Source organism: Crocuta crocuta, unplaced genomic scaffold (genome assembly GCF_008692635.1).
Source record: "Crocuta crocuta isolate KB4526 unplaced genomic scaffold, BGI_CrCroc_1.0 scaffold176, whole genome shotgun sequence".
Taxonomy (NCBI): Eukaryota; Metazoa; Chordata; class Mammalia; order Carnivora; family Hyaenidae; genus Crocuta; species Crocuta crocuta.
In genome coordinates, this window is record NW_027531905.1 from 7,112,954 (window position 1) to 7,129,475 (window position 16,522).

The 16,522-nt window shown below is 32.9% G+C and overlaps 1 protein-coding gene across 2 annotated transcripts in view; it reads left to right on the forward strand.

Moving 5' to 3' along the window:
- Positions 1 to 16,522, forward strand: part of KRAS (KRAS proto-oncogene, GTPase) — a 35,734-nt gene extending 19,212 nt beyond the window's left edge. Inside the window, exons 3-4 of one of the 2 annotated variants that reach the window (XM_077774593.1) lie at positions 2 to 161; positions 12,047 to 16,522. In XM_077774593.1, the coding sequence (XP_077630719.1) occupies positions 2 to 161; positions 12,047 to 12,163 (277 nt within the window). In that variant the 3' untranslated portion in view covers positions 12,164 to 16,522. Of the gene's footprint in view, position 1; positions 162 to 6,697; positions 6,818 to 12,046 lie in introns of those variants that run through there. The other variant, XM_077774594.1, reaches the window with a different exon arrangement.

Sequence of the window (16,522 nt, forward strand, 5' to 3'; positions counted from 1 at the left end):
GAGAACAAATAAAAAGAGTTAAAGACTCTGAAGATGTACCTATGGTCCTAGTAGGAAATAAATGTGATTTGCCTTCTAGAACAGTAGATACAAAACAGGCTCAGGACTTAGCAAGAAGTTATGGAATTCCTTTTATTGAAACATCAGCAAAGACAAGACAGGTAAGTGAAATTGTAATCAATATGAATCTGTTCTTTGCAAACTATATCATAATTTTAATCATTAATCGTAATTTGCTAACCTTTATTCTAATGACATCATTTTGAGGGCAGAAGGGCAAGAGCACTGATAAATGTTCATACCTGTAGCATAACCGTTATTTAATATAACTTAGTTTTTCTTTCTGTTATGCTAAAATAGAAAATAAGAAAAATAAGAAAATAGAAAATAAAACAATGTTTACTTGATAAATGTTCTTTTAAGGATATGAAAGGGCAGCATTTCTTAATCCAGTGTCCATGGTATTACTTTTGGCTTTGGTTTCTTTCCACATTGAACATTTCTCTTAAACACAGCACATCTTACATTCAGCATTCAAGAAATGTGGGAATTTTTTTAAACTGTTATATTTATAAAGTCAAAGAACAGGGGAACAAATACTGAGTTTCCTGTTTTAGAACTGTTTTTGAAGAGTATTAGGTCATGTGTTTCTAGATTAAATTTTGTTGTATTTGAAGAATTTTACTTTGGTAGAATTTTTTTAAGGATATATTTATTTTTGGAGAAAGTTTTTATTAAAGCGAGAGGATATTTAGAAAGTAAACAAATTCTCAGTTATTCATTTGCTGTGTTGTTACGACCAAAATTAATGCCAGATTGATCCTGAATTTTGTTTTTCAAAAATTATCTTCATTTTTAAAAGTAACTTTTTCTCTAAGTGAAATAAAAATAGTTTCAGGTGACATTATTTAACCTATGAAATGAGAGCTTAACATATAGAAAAAAATTCTAGAAAGGAATACATAAGGATATGATGGAATATAATTTTCATATACTAAGAAATTGATCAATTTATATTCCACACAAGCTGAATGTTTATTTTTGGGCTTTGCTAGTTATGTGTACCTGTGAACCCAGAAAAACAATTTTGTGGAATTTAACTTCTGTAATGCTAGGAGTTAAGAAAATTGATGAACAACTCATTACATATAAAACAGGTTAAACTAATAAAAACACATATTTGAAAACTTTCACTGAAGTCTGTAAAAGGTAAACACCTTCAGCTAGTGTATATGTCTGTTTCCTTAGTGGAAAAGCTTATGTACTGCTTCAGTGGCTGTACAGATTTGATGCACACTGAAAAAACAATGAATTTTATTTTAAGTTTTTTACGGGGATAAAAAGCTGAATTTCTGCAGTTTGATTATAGTACAGATAGCTCATTCTAAAACCTGACTTAGAGGTTAAAGAAAGAAGTTGGTATATAGCACTTCACTTTAGAGGAGTTAAGATTTCATTCAAATCCATTCCCAGGTCCTAAAGACTGGGAAGAGTTTGGTTTTTGTTTTCTTTTTACTGATGTTCTCCAACAAGACTTCTTGATTTCCCTTATAGAGGAAGCACTCGGAAAACATGATTATAATATTTATAACTTTTCTCCCAAATTTAAAATGGAGGGAATGTTATTGAAAACGTTTATAAACATGCCTACTACTAAATCATACTATTAACATTTTATTAACTTGGATTACTTGTAACTTTTAAAAGATCCTTTTTAGACATTAGTTAATATTTTAGTTCACATTTTACAAAAAAAAAAAATCTGAGATTCTGCCTAATGTTATAAAGGGTTGCAAATAGAGCAGGGCTGCTCATACTTTAATATGCATATGAATGGATTGGGCTTTTTATTCAAATCGAGATTCTAAAACCGTGGGTTCAGGTGGAACCTGTGATCCGCACTTCTAACAGGCTCTCAAGTGATGTTGATTTGATGTGTGGACCACACCTGGGGAAGGGGACCGACTACATAGAAGATGGTAAAAGGGAGTCATTGTGTTATTCCAACAATGTTGCCCTCTGCTTCTCAGTGATAAGAGCCTTTTAGTTGTGTCATGTACAGTTTCTACCTAAGAAGTACTAGTTTATTCTTAGTGTTTGATGTTAATGCTTTGCTAGATCACAGCATTCATAATTAATCTGAAAATTACCTGGATTCCTTTTAAAGTAGATTTGTAGGTTTTATTAGTTTTTTTATGGGGAGGCGGGGAGGGTGAATATAGTATGTATGATATGGAAGTGGATTGATTTAAATTTGCTTGGTAGATATTTATGTAGAGATGGTCTAGTTAAAATACAGAGGAATATAAAGGCATACTTGTAGTACTTTATTTCCTCTAACACTCAGCTTTTCTAATATTTATAACCTATTCATATCTTTATATAATTTATGTTGCTAAACTATAACTTAGATATTTTAGTTTCTGATCTTTAACTTCTTTTTATTTCATTGACTTGTTGATTGCCTTTCAAAGATTTATTCATCTTCCCCTGCTGAAATTAATTTGATATTTGCATGCTTTTGGAGACCTTACAGAGCTATTCCAAGTATTTGTGGAGGTTATGAAATATGTAAAAATTTTAAAAATTTACATTTCCAGTTTTTCTGGAAAATTGAGGCTCTGTTTTCTGCAGGGTATTTTGTTACCCATCTGCTATTATTTATTTGCTATTAGAACAGAATAAATATATATACACTTGTTGCATTTTATCAGCAGCAGTTTGTTTCATGCTCTAAGTTTTAGCCTTGAGCATGAACCTAAAACACAAACACCAAACATAATTATGAGTCAAGTTAGTAGGAATAAGACTTTCATTTAGAAGGGCTAGATAAGTTATTTTAAGCTTTGGGGGCCACAAGCCGTTTCTGTTTCAGTTTTTTTTTTTCTTACAACCCTTTAAAAATGCAAAAATAATTCTTAGCTTGTGGCCAGTACAAGAAATAGACTGTGGCTGCATTTGGCCTGCGGCCTGTAGTGTGCTGATCCCTGATTCTCTGGGGAACCATATTGTTTGATAAGATGCTAGATGTTAGGCCAGACTTTTGACTTAAAATTTACAGGCTAACATTCATAATTTTAAAATAAAACTTACATATTCTATGAAAGGGAAACTAGGAGTTTTACTCTAGTACTTTTTAAGACAGAATTGCAGAATATATATCTTATGAAATTAATTGATTTGTAATTTAAAAAGCCCATCATATAGGCTAGAATACAATGAATTGTATATTTTTCTAATATTTTAGTCTACATCTAAATGGCCAGAGTAATTTTTATTTTCTGCTAGTACGCTTTATGTGGTCTCTATGTTCCTATATAAAGACTGCTACCCCTATTTCACATTTATCTGGGTAGTTTAGTAATTGCCAGATTTTTCTGGCATTGGGCAGTGGATGCAGTGTTGGCAAAGACTGTTGAAACCAAAACATTGACACCATGGTAATCAGCTGTGTGTTTTCCAGTCTGCTAAAATCAGAATTGGGGAGTATTCGGTCAAGTGGATGACAGAAGCAGAATTCTTAGCATATCTGCTACTCCTGATTCAGCCATTTTTGCTTTCTGGAGGTCTTGAATTGAGCATAATGGGAAAATTAGTTTTACAGACTTAAAAATGTTGAGTGATTAATTTCCTGGTTTTTATTGTTAATTTCTAGATACTTAAAATTAGTTGTGAGAAGACCTTAATTAAAGAAGGCTTTTGATCAAATTGTTTTAAAGCAAACCAAATAAGAAACTCCTTATGTGCCATATTTCTGTTTAATAGTTTGTAGTTGAGTTTGTGTACATGAGATAAATATCTTGAACTTTAACTTTTTACAAGTTAAAGATAAAACAGTTACTGAGCACTTGCTGTGCACCATGCATAACCTCCCTTGTAGTGGTTTTGCTGCATGTCAGTAGTACCAGAGATGGAGTAGAGTTTAGCCATGTTTCTTGAGAAATACAGCAATACAGAATTGTTTTTAGAGTACATCTAATTTCTCCCATGCCTGTCCACCAAAAAAGCTAGTAGTCTTGCATCTCTCTTTACTGAGAGTATTTCAAGTGTTATTTCCTTGACAGTGTTTGCAAGAATTTTTGCTGGTAATAAGCCACTCATCAGGAACTTGTGCGAAATGAAGTCGCTTAGTGAAAGCATTATAAGCACCAGGATACAGAGTGATGCTGTTGGTTGACTGTTCCTCTTCTGGCTTGGAGTACTCTTATTTCCTTAGTCTCACAGGTGTGCTTTCAGATCATAGATGAGCTGAAATTATTGTCAAATTTCCTGATTTAAAAAAAATTATACATTTTGTACACTTTCGTTCTTACATAAATATTTTCAGTTGTTCTGAAAGTTTAGTAACATTTGAAAATGAGTATGTGTGGCACTGAGCCATATTCTTAAGAATAAATCATTGGGTGCCAGTTAAGAGCTTAGAGCAGCTGGCCACAGTGCATATTGGACATCTGTTTCAGCTACAGTTTGTCTTTAAAATTTACCTACACAGTTTGGGGTATGAAACCAGTTTTCTCTGGTAGTGCCACTGGTTGAAGGTACACACAAGGATAAATAATGTTTTCTTAATGTCAGTATCATTCTAAGTCATATTATTGAAAAATGAGAAGTCTGAGAAATAACAGTTTAAGTCTGAGAAAATAACTAACTTTAAAATCTAATGTAATTTCCAATTAGTAAAAATAAAAAGTGAACAGAGTCACTCTGGAATAACTTTCTCACTATTATCTTAGCCACTGAGGCCCTAATGCTGAAAATCTTGGTGATGGGTCGTAATCTCTTCTTTTTAATTATTGGCCTCCAGTTCTCTCTCTGCATTGCTGGAAACAAAAATCATCTATCTTGTACTGGTGATGGGGATGTGCACACCTAAAAAGTAGAATGTTCAAAATGATCTTAGAAATAAGTTACAATCAAAACTTGCTTCTGCTAAATTAGCAGGGGACCAAAACCCTGTTCCCTACACCCTAGCATTTTTTACTACTTTTCTGTTGATCTTATGACTTTTTATTAAACAGGAGTAAAAGTTTACATTCTTAAAAAATATGGGCTTTTACCTGGTTTGTTTTATTTTTATGTGTATATATTTATATTTTAATTTCTTGCATTGATTTTGAATTAAAAGAGAATCATATTCTCTTTTATATATATAAACAGCAAATTTAAATGCCTCTTAACAAAACCCAATTTTATGAATTTTAAAGTTTTACTTTAAAGGTAAACTATAGAATTCTACTGAAGCAGTGCTTAATATATTCTTGTGATTTATAAAAATTAATATACCCTCAAGAATTGAGNTTTTTTCTTAAACAATATAGGCAATGAATGTATGCTAACTTCTGCATGCAAAAATAAAGCCTTAGTTGTTGGTTTACTTCAGTTAATATCTAAATGGCCACTTCTTTGTGCCTGATTGAATTTAAAACCACAAATCATATCTTTGATATGTATTTGCTTTCTAGGTACTGGGTTCATTTTGTCATATTTGGCTCAGAAAGACTGATGTTACCAATCCCAGAGAGTTCAAGTATGCCAATACCCATAGCAAGTAATTCATTTTTAAAAGTAAAAACATTAATCTGTTTAATGTCTTAAAATTAAATGTGCAATAAAATATACCAATCTTTCTAAATACTTACATTTTCTTTCAGAAGAATAGACACAAATACTAATCTTTTAAATTAATTTGCACTACACAGAGATTAGTATTTGTAGGTATCTGTTAGATGTGAGCTTCAACTCTGGTGCTTTGTTTTTCTAGATAAACTAGGAGTACAGTCAGCTGAATACCCCTTTGGCTACTGCTTACTTTTCCAGACTGGAAAGGACATTAAAAACTTTGTTAATCTCCATATGATCATATATTTGTTGTCATAGCCTTCTCACTGTAGCCTTAGGCAGAAATCCCTTTTGTCCCTTTAGAGTATTTAAATTAGAATGGAAGATATGAAGCCAATATAATTGGATAGTGCTCTAAAAATTATTTTTAAGACTTCTTTCTAATAAGGAAACAAAATGCACTGTTACTATTCTGTGTGTGTACTTTAAACAGTTCGTGATGTTTTCATATTATGGTAGATGGCCCTCATGTAGCATTTTTATTTAAATAATGTAGCTATCCACTACAAAAGTCCGTCTCCACTCGTGGACCCTAGAAATGGTCTGGACAGTGTTTTAATTGAAGATAGACGTCAAGATTCCCATCCCTTGACCCAATTTTATAAAATTTGAGGTATTTGTGTGTGTGTTTAATTTTAAATATCCCTTCTGTTCCATTTTTCTCCCTCCCCATGTAGGGTGGGAGAGGCAGGGATGCTTGTTTTTCCTGAGTCAAATAATTTAAATCTGACTTTAGTTTAAGCGCTGATTACTTTCATGACTAGCAAACTGTAACGATTGTATTAGTTGATACACAAATACTAATATAGGTCCTAGGTTTTTCATGATCTCCCCTAATTCTTAATTTAAATTGTTTTAAAAAATTCCAGTTCTATTACAAAACAGTGATTTGAAAGAACAAACCAGGATTCAAGCCCATATTTAAAACTGCATCCCCACTTTTTTTGGAAACAATCTGATGTCTGTTTTTAAAAGAAATTCTCAAGATCATAATTTCAAACTTCTTGCACAAGGCTGTCCCAATAAATTACAGTTACCAATGAAACAGACTTTAAAGAAGTTGTGTTTTACAATGCAGAGAGTGGAGGATGCTTTTTATACATTGGTGAGAGAGATCCGACAATACAGATTGAAAAAAATCAACAAAGAAGAAAAGACTCCTGGCTGTGTGAAAATTAAAAAATGCATTGTAATGTAATCTGGTAAGTTCAGCATATTAATTTCAGCAGAAACCAGATGTTTTTCAGAGGTAACCAAGTAGCAACCACTGTAGAACTACCTAGCATGTGGGATTCTGATGGGCAGTATTAAAAGATAAGAAATTAGTAGTTTGTTTCCATCATTACTACACTTATTTTTAAAAAAATTTTTTTATAGTTTATTTTTGAGACAGAGAGAGACAGAGTATAAGCAGGGGAGGGGCAGAGAGAGGGAGACACAGAATCTGAAACGGGCTCCAGGCTTTGAGCTGCCAGCACAGAACCCGACGTGGGGCTTGAACCCACGAACCGTGAGATCATGACCTGAGCTGAAGTCGGATGCTTAACCCACTGAGCCACCCAGGCGCCCCACTACACTTATTTTTAATCTAATGTGTATTAATTATAATTGACACAGTTTTGATAGGTATAGACTACATTTGTTGTTGGGTCTAGAGAGGAAAAAAAAAAAAAAAGAAACTGTAAAGAGTAGTAAGGTTGAGTGGCCCAGAAGGTGGGGAAGGGCCCGCTCTTACAGTGTATCCTTTCTTTTGGACGTTCTGCAAGCAAACACGTTTTGCCTGTGTTCTCTAACTCGGTGGCAGCAACATCACTGTTTTACTGAAGTAAGAAGCCTGGGGATCTTGGGATGACCCTTACATCCCTCTTGTGCACTCCCATTTGGAAGCAACCACAAATTCCTTTGATGTTACATTCCAACTTTTATCACCTCATTTCTTGATAGGACTGTTATAACTTATTTGTTTACCTGTTGCTGCCTTTATTGACAGTGCAGCCAAAGAGATACACTTAAAAGAAATGTCATTGTCTTTTCATTAAGTCCAGTCACTGGCTTCCTGTTACTATGGAATAAAATCTCAAACTTCATAGCATATATATCTTAACATCTTCTTACCCCTCTAACCTTTGGCTTTTGACCTGATTCCTAAAACCTCCTTGCCTGGAGGGTTTTTTTGTTTTTTGTTTTGTCCTATGTAAAACAAAACAAACCCATGTTATTTCTCACCTTTCCTTGAGTCTTGGCTGCTGCTCTTGTTTGGAATGCCAGTATCCTTATCCGTGGTCATATTAATTAGCTAACGTTTTTTTCATGATTCTCCACTATCCAAGAATCGTTCTTCATAGCCTTAAATGGGCATAATATCCAATGTACTGTTCTTAACTGTTACATGCTTGGCATGTTAAATTGAAATAGCCTCTTTTATGTTTGATTCTCAAACAGTAGAATCTTAGCCAGAATCATGTATTTTTAATCTTTGCATGACCATGATTTAACAAAGTAACTGCCCATTTGGATTTACTGAGTGGAATTTCTGAGTATCCTTTCTAAACCAGCCCACATTAAATTTGGTCTTGCTCAGAAAATATTTAACTCAGTAGTTTTTATTATATTGATTTGAGTTCTGAAATAGTATATCTCCCAAAAGCATAAAATGTACATCTGAATTATAGAGTCCGTCCCAGAAGATACATGGTATACTAATCTGCTAAACTCAGAAGAAATAAAGCATGACTGGCATTAATTTTTATGATTTATGAACTCAATATTTTTTGAGTATCAGATAGAGCAATATCTTAATTCAAAAACTGTGGTAAAATGTAATATTACAATGCAGTTTGAAAAGAACTTTTTTTTAAAAGTAGAACTATTTAGAATAAGTTTTACACTTTAATTTTTATTTAAAACAGGTGGAGGCATATACTTTTCTAAGATTTCTAATTTGTGACTATGTAGTATAATGTCAGATAACTAGTGAGTATGATGAATCCTTGCTTTTTTCAGTGGGCATGAATATCATTTTATTTAAAATTATACTTGGTAATACTTAAAATTTTAAATAAAAATATTTTTACAAAATTAATTTGACAGTAATAAATACACGAATGTGTTTTTCTTAGTCCTAAAATGGATGGGTGTAAACAAAATTACTGGGATAATTTTTTGTCTTAACATAAGTGTGTATGAAAACAAGTTCCCATATGGAAAAAAAGAATTCAGTGCCCTGTTTCAATTAATTGTAATGTATCCTTAGTCATTGCAGTTGTTTAATTTTAATAAGTTACATAAGAGTTCGGTATTAAGAAAGAGTGCAACATTAGCCTAAAGTATTTGTCAGAATCTTAGAAGACAGAAATGTTACCACATTCTGTTTTCATTGTCCCCTAAATATTTGTGTATTGTTTTTTAACTTAGAGTGTCATCTATATACCCGTCTCGTGGTTTTTCATTTTATCTCTTCTTTTATTTTATCTATAATATACCATTGACATTTTTCTTCATTATAGAAGTAGTTGAAATCATAAGCATTTGTGATCAAAGGGAATTTGTGAAGGGTAGGGGAGTTGGATTAGTCCTCTTTTAAGATTCCATACCATTCTAAGGGAATGGATTATAAACTAGTCAAGGGTTGGTGAATTGTGAAATAATGGTTCTTTATTATATCATTGGAATGTTTTGAATTTTATGTGTTAAGTTTAGCATAGGGGCACCTGGGTGGCTCGGTCGGTTGAGCCTCTCTCTTTGGCTCAGGTCATGATCTCTCAGTTTGTGGGTTCGAGCCCCACATCGGGCTCTGTGCTGACGGCGCAGAGCCTGGAGCCTGCTTCAGATTCTGTGTCTCCTTCTCTCTCTGCCCCTCCCCTGCTGACACTGTGTCTCTCTCTCTCTCTCAAAAATAAACATTAAAAAAAAAAGTTAATATAAAGGTTTATATATATTAAGCCTTGATTGTATTGCCGATAAATTATATTTGATCACTCTTCCTCTCCTTTGGGTGAAGGAAAAGCATGTGTTGTACCAGTAATGAATGATTTCAGAAAGTGGGGAACATCATTTAGTGCAATTTGGGGGTCTTGTTGGGGACTTTTTTCACTCAACTTTTCACCGCTGTTCATGTAATAATTCTGGTGGGGTTTTTTGGTGTGTTTTTATTTTTTTATTTTATTTTTTTTTAATTTTTTTAATGTTTTATTTATTTCTAGGAGAGAGAGAGAGACAGCATGAGCAGGGGAGGGTCAGAGANGTGTTTTAAAAAAAAAAATTGGGGGGGCAGGGGAGAGGGGCAGAGGGAGAATCTAAAGCAGGCTCTACACTCAGCATGGAGGCATGGAGCTGAATGCAGGGCTCAATCCCACTGTTGAGCTGAAATCAAGAGTTGATAGCTCACTAAGCTCACTAAGCCACTCAGGTGCCCCTATTCTGGTTTTCATCCTACAACTACTTATTTAAACCTTGAGCAAGCCTCTCATTCCAGCTCTGTGTTTGCTTTTCGTTCTTTTTTTTTTTTTTTTTAAGTTTATTTATGTTGAGAGAGAGAGTGTGTGAGGGAGGGGCAGAGAGAGAAGGAGAGAGAAAATCCCAAGCAGGCCCCACACTGTCAGCACAGAGCTTTATGCGGGGCTTGATCCCACAAACTGTGAGATCATGACCTGAGCCAAAATTGAGAATCGGACACCCAACTGACCAAGCCACCTAGGTGCCTGTTTACTTCTTTAAAAATATGATATTTTTCTTTTAGATCTGTTGTGAAAATGAGTTAAATGTAACTTAAATGAAAATGCCCTTGAATTAATTTTACAGTTTTGAAATATTAATTGTAGAGTTTTGTAGTATAATAGAATCATATCATTGATAAATTAAAAAATTTTTAATTTATTTTCAAGATAATATAACTTAATGTGTTTATATGAATATTCAACAGAAGTGGTTAAAATAAATAAAAATTCAGTTTCCATTTTTCTTAAAGTGGCTTGATTTATACAACTTTATTTGCTAGGTATTTGTTCCTAGGACTCCCTCTAGTGTCTCTCTTTGAAAGCATCAGTAGGTTAACAGCTTTTTTTTTTTTTAAATATTTTTTAATGTTTTATTTATTTCTGAGAGAAAGAGAGAGAGACAACATGAGCAGGGGAGGGTCAGACAGAGAGGGAGATACAGGATCTGAAACGGCTCCAGACTCCGAGCTAGCTGTCAGCACAGAGCTCGACGCAAGGCTCAAACCCACAAACCGTGAGATCATGACCTGAGCCGAAGTCGGACGCTTAACCGACTGAGCCACCCAGGCGCCCCGGTTAACAGCTTTTTAAAAGAATTACTACTCACAGATTTTAAAATTCATAGAGGATCATACTTTTTTATATTTTAATTTTGCTTTTATATTTCATTTGTTTTTTAATGGGGTCATGACAGGAATTGACTTCTATAATTTTATAATTTCAGTACTTCAAGGTTAAAATCTCTTGCTACCACTTTCAGAGTGCTAGTTTTCACTTTATGAATTATTTGGTTGAAAATGATCCTATTTGAATTCACTTTCAGCATTATTTATTTATATACCTTGCTTTGATCAGGAGTAGATGTCCCAAAATGACCAAATGGAAATCTTTTTGAAGTTACAGCATTTGGCTATATATGGCAAACTTTTGAATATGTAATATATTAAACAGAAACTAAAACAATAATAAATAAAAGAGAATCTCCTCCAAATTGGTAACTATACCACCATTTAAGTGATTTATCTCATTTCTCTACAAGTCAGAGGTATTGCATTTTTCAAAGTATTGTGTCTTTTCTTTGGGGTCACTTTAAGTTTCTTATATCTTAAGTATATGAATTGAAACTAATGCCTTAATATATACTATTTCAAAACTGTAAGTATATTTGAATACTGTTTATTTCTTGGGAATTATTTAAATCTAATGGTATTAAGCAAGTATTGAGCCCAGAGCTAAAATGTTATTACTGTCAATATTTATGAAAGTAGTATATACTTGCATGGTTTATATCTAACATCTAGAAACTCAGGGATAATTAAGTGTAAATGCATATTCACACACATAAAAACACATGCACAAATGCACTTGGATCTGGTGACTGTGTCAATATGGAAAAATGAGTAGCAAAGTAAGTTCTGGGAAAAAGGTATTGGGAAAAAGGTATTTGTTCAGCTTATGTAAGATTCTGTACCACTGATTTTCTTTGCCTTTTGTGAAAAATCAGTGTTCCTATTTATAATGTTGATGAAATAAGAAGAAAACATTTAAGAATCCTAAAAGTCTGATATATATTCAGTTGCCTAAAGAGAAATGTAAAGTGTCCTTATTCTTTCTCAGTATCAGTGTCGCCAGTAGTGATATATCCTTTCTGTTATCTGTATACCTCAATCCATCATATATATTCACATTTTAATACTTGTTATGTGTTTCAGGGTGTTGACGATGCCTTCTATACATTAGTTCGAGAAATTCGAAAACATAAAGAAAAGATGAGCAAAGATGGTAAAAAGAAGAAAAAGAAGTCAAAGACAAAGTGTATAATTATGTAAATACAATTTGTACTTTTTTCTTAAGGCATACTTAAGTAAAAGTGGTAATTTTTGTACATTACACTAAATTATTAGCATTTGTTTTAGCATTACCTAATTTTCTGCTCCATCCAAACTGTTAGCTTTTATCTTGAATGCTTCTTTTAAATGACAGTGGAAACTTTTTTTCCTCTAAGTGCCAGTATTCCCTGATTTTGGTTTTTGAACTAGCAATGCCTGTGAAAAGGAAACTGAATACCTAAGATTTCTGTCTTGGGGTTTTTGGTGCATGCATTTGATTACTTCCTATTTTTCTTACCAATTGTGAACTTTGGTGTGAAACAAATTAATGAAGCTTTTGAATCATCCCTATCCTGTGTTTTATCTAGTCACATATATGGATTAATTACTAATTATAACTTCAGTTGAGATTTCATGATTGGTTTTACTGAAACATTGAGGGAACATGAATTTATGGGCTTCTTGTAGATTCATCTTGTAGGTATAACGTCCTATAGTTTCAGTCACCCTTAATGAATGTAAAGTTACACTGTTCATAAAGGTTTTCTCCGTCTTTTCACTGCTGTTTGTCATAGTCATGCTCCCCAAAATATTATATTTTTTCTATAAAAAGGGAAAAAATGGAAAAAAATACAAGGCAATGGAAAATATTAAAAGGCATTTACTTTCCATATTAGATAAATTCCTATAATACTCTAAATAGCTTTTCCTGTTAAGGCAGACCCAGTGTGTGATGAGGATTATAGCAGCCATTTTGGGGCTATATTTACATGCTACTAAATTTTTGTAATAATTGAAAAAATTTTAACATGTATAAAAAATTCCCATAGGAATTAAGTATAGTCTCCCTGTGTCAGATTGCTTTTTCTTAGCATAACTTTAAATCTTTTCTTGAACTTCAGTCTTAGAAAATAGTTTTAATTCTGGTAGTGACGTTAACGATTATTTGGGCCAGTTAGCTGTAGTAGATGTTAAAGAGACCAAGGCTGCAAGGCCAGGCCTTGTGTGAACCTTTGAGCTTCATTAAGAGTCTCATGGTATGGACTGCATACCTGTGGCCTCTCAGTGTGGTCATGCACTGGGTGGTCAAAAGTGGGGACTAGCAGAGTTTAGATAAGATACATTCTCACGATGTGGTGGTCTTGCTGACAGATCAGACACATCACTTTTGTTTTTAAAAAACAACAACCAACAACTTTTTAAAAACATTATTTTAAATGAGATTTTGGGGTAGGGGGTGGCAAGATCTTAATTTTTTTTTTAAAACAATGAAGTGAAAAAGTTTCAGAATCTCTAGTATTGGCTAGTTCTCATTAGCCAATGTTACTGGCTAAAGTAACATTTCATAAACACTTTACAAGTATGGTCCATATTTAAGAATATATAATGGTTAAAGAATAAATTAATAACATGATTCCTACAATGCGTTTAAGATGTATTTTTAAATATCTGAAGTGAGACGGTGTGTTGAGGTGAAAATATCACTGGACTAAGAGGAAGGTGACTTAGATTCTAGTTACGTGTCTTTTACAATTCAATTTTGGGCAAATCACTATCCGTTTCTTCATGTTAAAAGAAGTCATCTCAGAGGCTATATCTAGCATTACAGCTATGTGATTTACATTCAGTTTACATAAAGATATACCTATTTGTCAATCTCAGCACAATCTGTAACTTTTTACCTGTGTTATCTTCAGTGCCAGTCTTAGGCAAAGTTGTGCAAGAGGTGAAGTTTATTTTTGAGTATCCATTCTCCAGTGTCAGTATCAGTACTCTCCCCCACATTCATGTCATCTTGCCTGCCTACCCTTCTACATGCCCCATGACTTGATGCTTTCCTTTTAATACTTCTAATTACTCTAACCTCAAGATTTATTGCTGCTTTGGATATCTCTGTGAAGGCTTCCCATCAAGTCACATTAGTCAGGCTCAACATAATCTGACAGATACTATAGTGAGATTGAACCTAATAGCTAATTTTTAGGTGGTAGCTATATAGCAATTTAACTTTGATCCTTTTGAACATCATCTCTTTGCTACCTGGTCCATTAGTGACTAAGTAGGAATTTTCATACCTGCTATGAGTAGACAGAACCCTATCCGGTGGAAGAATTTAATAAAGGTAGTACTGAAAGATTTCCTTAGATAACCTAAAATTAGAACTAGCCCTGGTAACAGTGATACATTCCAGTATTTTGATAAGCAAAATCTTCTTACAATGAAAACTACCTTAAAATTTAATTCACAAAGCTTACTTTTCAGAATTCATTTATTCAACAAATATTTTGAGTGCCTACTAGATGCCAGGTACTACAGAAGGCACTGGGGATATTACATATCCTCCAAAAAGGACATAATCCCTATCCTTAAGTAGTGCTGATATTTTAGAGTGGTCTGTAATATCTTAGTGAGGCATGTGGCACATGACCCAGAGATAACATAATGCATATTGTAGTTTTGCAAGAAGGGATATGGTCTCTAAGGTTTCTTCCAGTTCTAATTAAATAATTGTTTTGCGGATTCCAGTAAAGCTGTTCAATCAAGCTACTTTATATAAATCACTTTACTTCCTTATTTTAAAGGAGTAAACTTGACTATATATTGTTTTTTATTTGGGATAATTATGTGATTCTCTTGGGACAACTAATAGTACATATTAAATCATATGTCAGATAATAACATTAAAATTCCCAAGTGTGTATTATTCTAGTTGGTCTCTTTGTATAATAATTAAAAATAGACTTAAAATTAAATAATTGAATTTAAAAATAGTTTTATTTATCTGGGTATGAATAAACAGACGCCTGAACTAATTCACAGAAAAGAAAATTTCTATGTAAAAAAATCAGTCCAGTTTCTGAAATGCTGTGCTAAACTACAGGTTTATGGAACATTATCTAGATAGGGTGTTAAGACTTTATAGTACTTCCTCTTGTTTCTACACAAGAGAAAGAAATGGCCATACTTCAGGAATTGCAGTGCATAACTGAGGGATTTTTAGGACTCTTGAATTTTTTGATGTAGCTGGGCAACATTTTTTAGGCAGTGGTAATTATCCTTTATTATGTGAATTTTGAATGGTTTAACGGAAGGTTTGTTTTTGTAGAGATTTTACAAGGGGAGCCATAATCCTAGAAATAAATTTATGTAATTATTACGGCCTTAAAGATAAAAATCCTTGTTGAAGTTGAAAAAAATTGCTAAATTACATAGTCTTAGACATTAACATGTTTGTGGAAGAATGTAGCAGAAGTATGTAGTATAATTTCAGTGAATATTTCCAATTAGGAATTCTAGGCTCTATTTTAACTGAGTCACACTGCATAGGAATTTAGAACCTAACTTCTAGGTTATCAAAATCTTTGCCACCATTGCACAATTTTGTCCTAATATATATAGAAACTTTGTGAGGCATGTTCAGTTGCAGTTTGCACAAGTTCATCTCATTTGTATTCCACTGATTTTTTTTTTCTTCTAACCATTTTTTTCTAAACAATGTACACACACTCAGTTTTTTTGGTAGGAAATAAAAACTGTCATTTCCATTGTCAAAAAATAACAATTTCTTGGTAACTCTGTATTAATGTTTTCTTTTAAAAAATCAGTTTCTTTAAAACTGAATTTGTATTTAGTAATTTCTGTGTTAGTATTGGGTAGCGTGAAATCTGCATTGAGAAATTGAACAGCATACACCTGATAGCTGTAAATTCCTTCAGAAAATGAAAATTATTTCTTCCTAAAGGTACATTTACATGAGTTCTTGAGGAATAGTCATAACTAGGTTAATAATTGTTTTTGTTTAATAGTTTTAAGTGCCTGTTTGGGATGATGATAGGCAATTTATATGAATTTAGGAAAAAAAAAAGTTTTCACTTGCAGAAATGTCAATTACAGAGGGTCCCCCTCCCCATAGAGCTAAATGGGTTATGTAATGTTTTATCCAAAAGTTTCCAATTCCACTGTCTTGTGTTTTCATGTTGAAAATACTTTTGCATTTTTCCTTTGAGTGCCAATTTCTTACTAGTACTATTTCTTAATGTAACATGTTTACCTGGAATGTATTTTAACTATTTTTGTATAGTGTAAACTGAAACATGCACATTTTGTACATTGTGCTTTTTTTTGTGGGACATATGCAGTGTGATCCAGTTGTTTTCCATCATTTGGTTGCGCTGACCTAGGAATGTTGGTCATATCAAACATTAAATTTAAAAATGACCACTCTTTTAATTAAAATTAACTTTTAAATGTTTATAGGAGTATGTGCTGTGAAGTGATCTGAAATTTGTAATATTTTTGTCATGAACTGTACTGCTCCTAATTATTGTAATGTAATAAAAATAGTTATGGTGACTATGA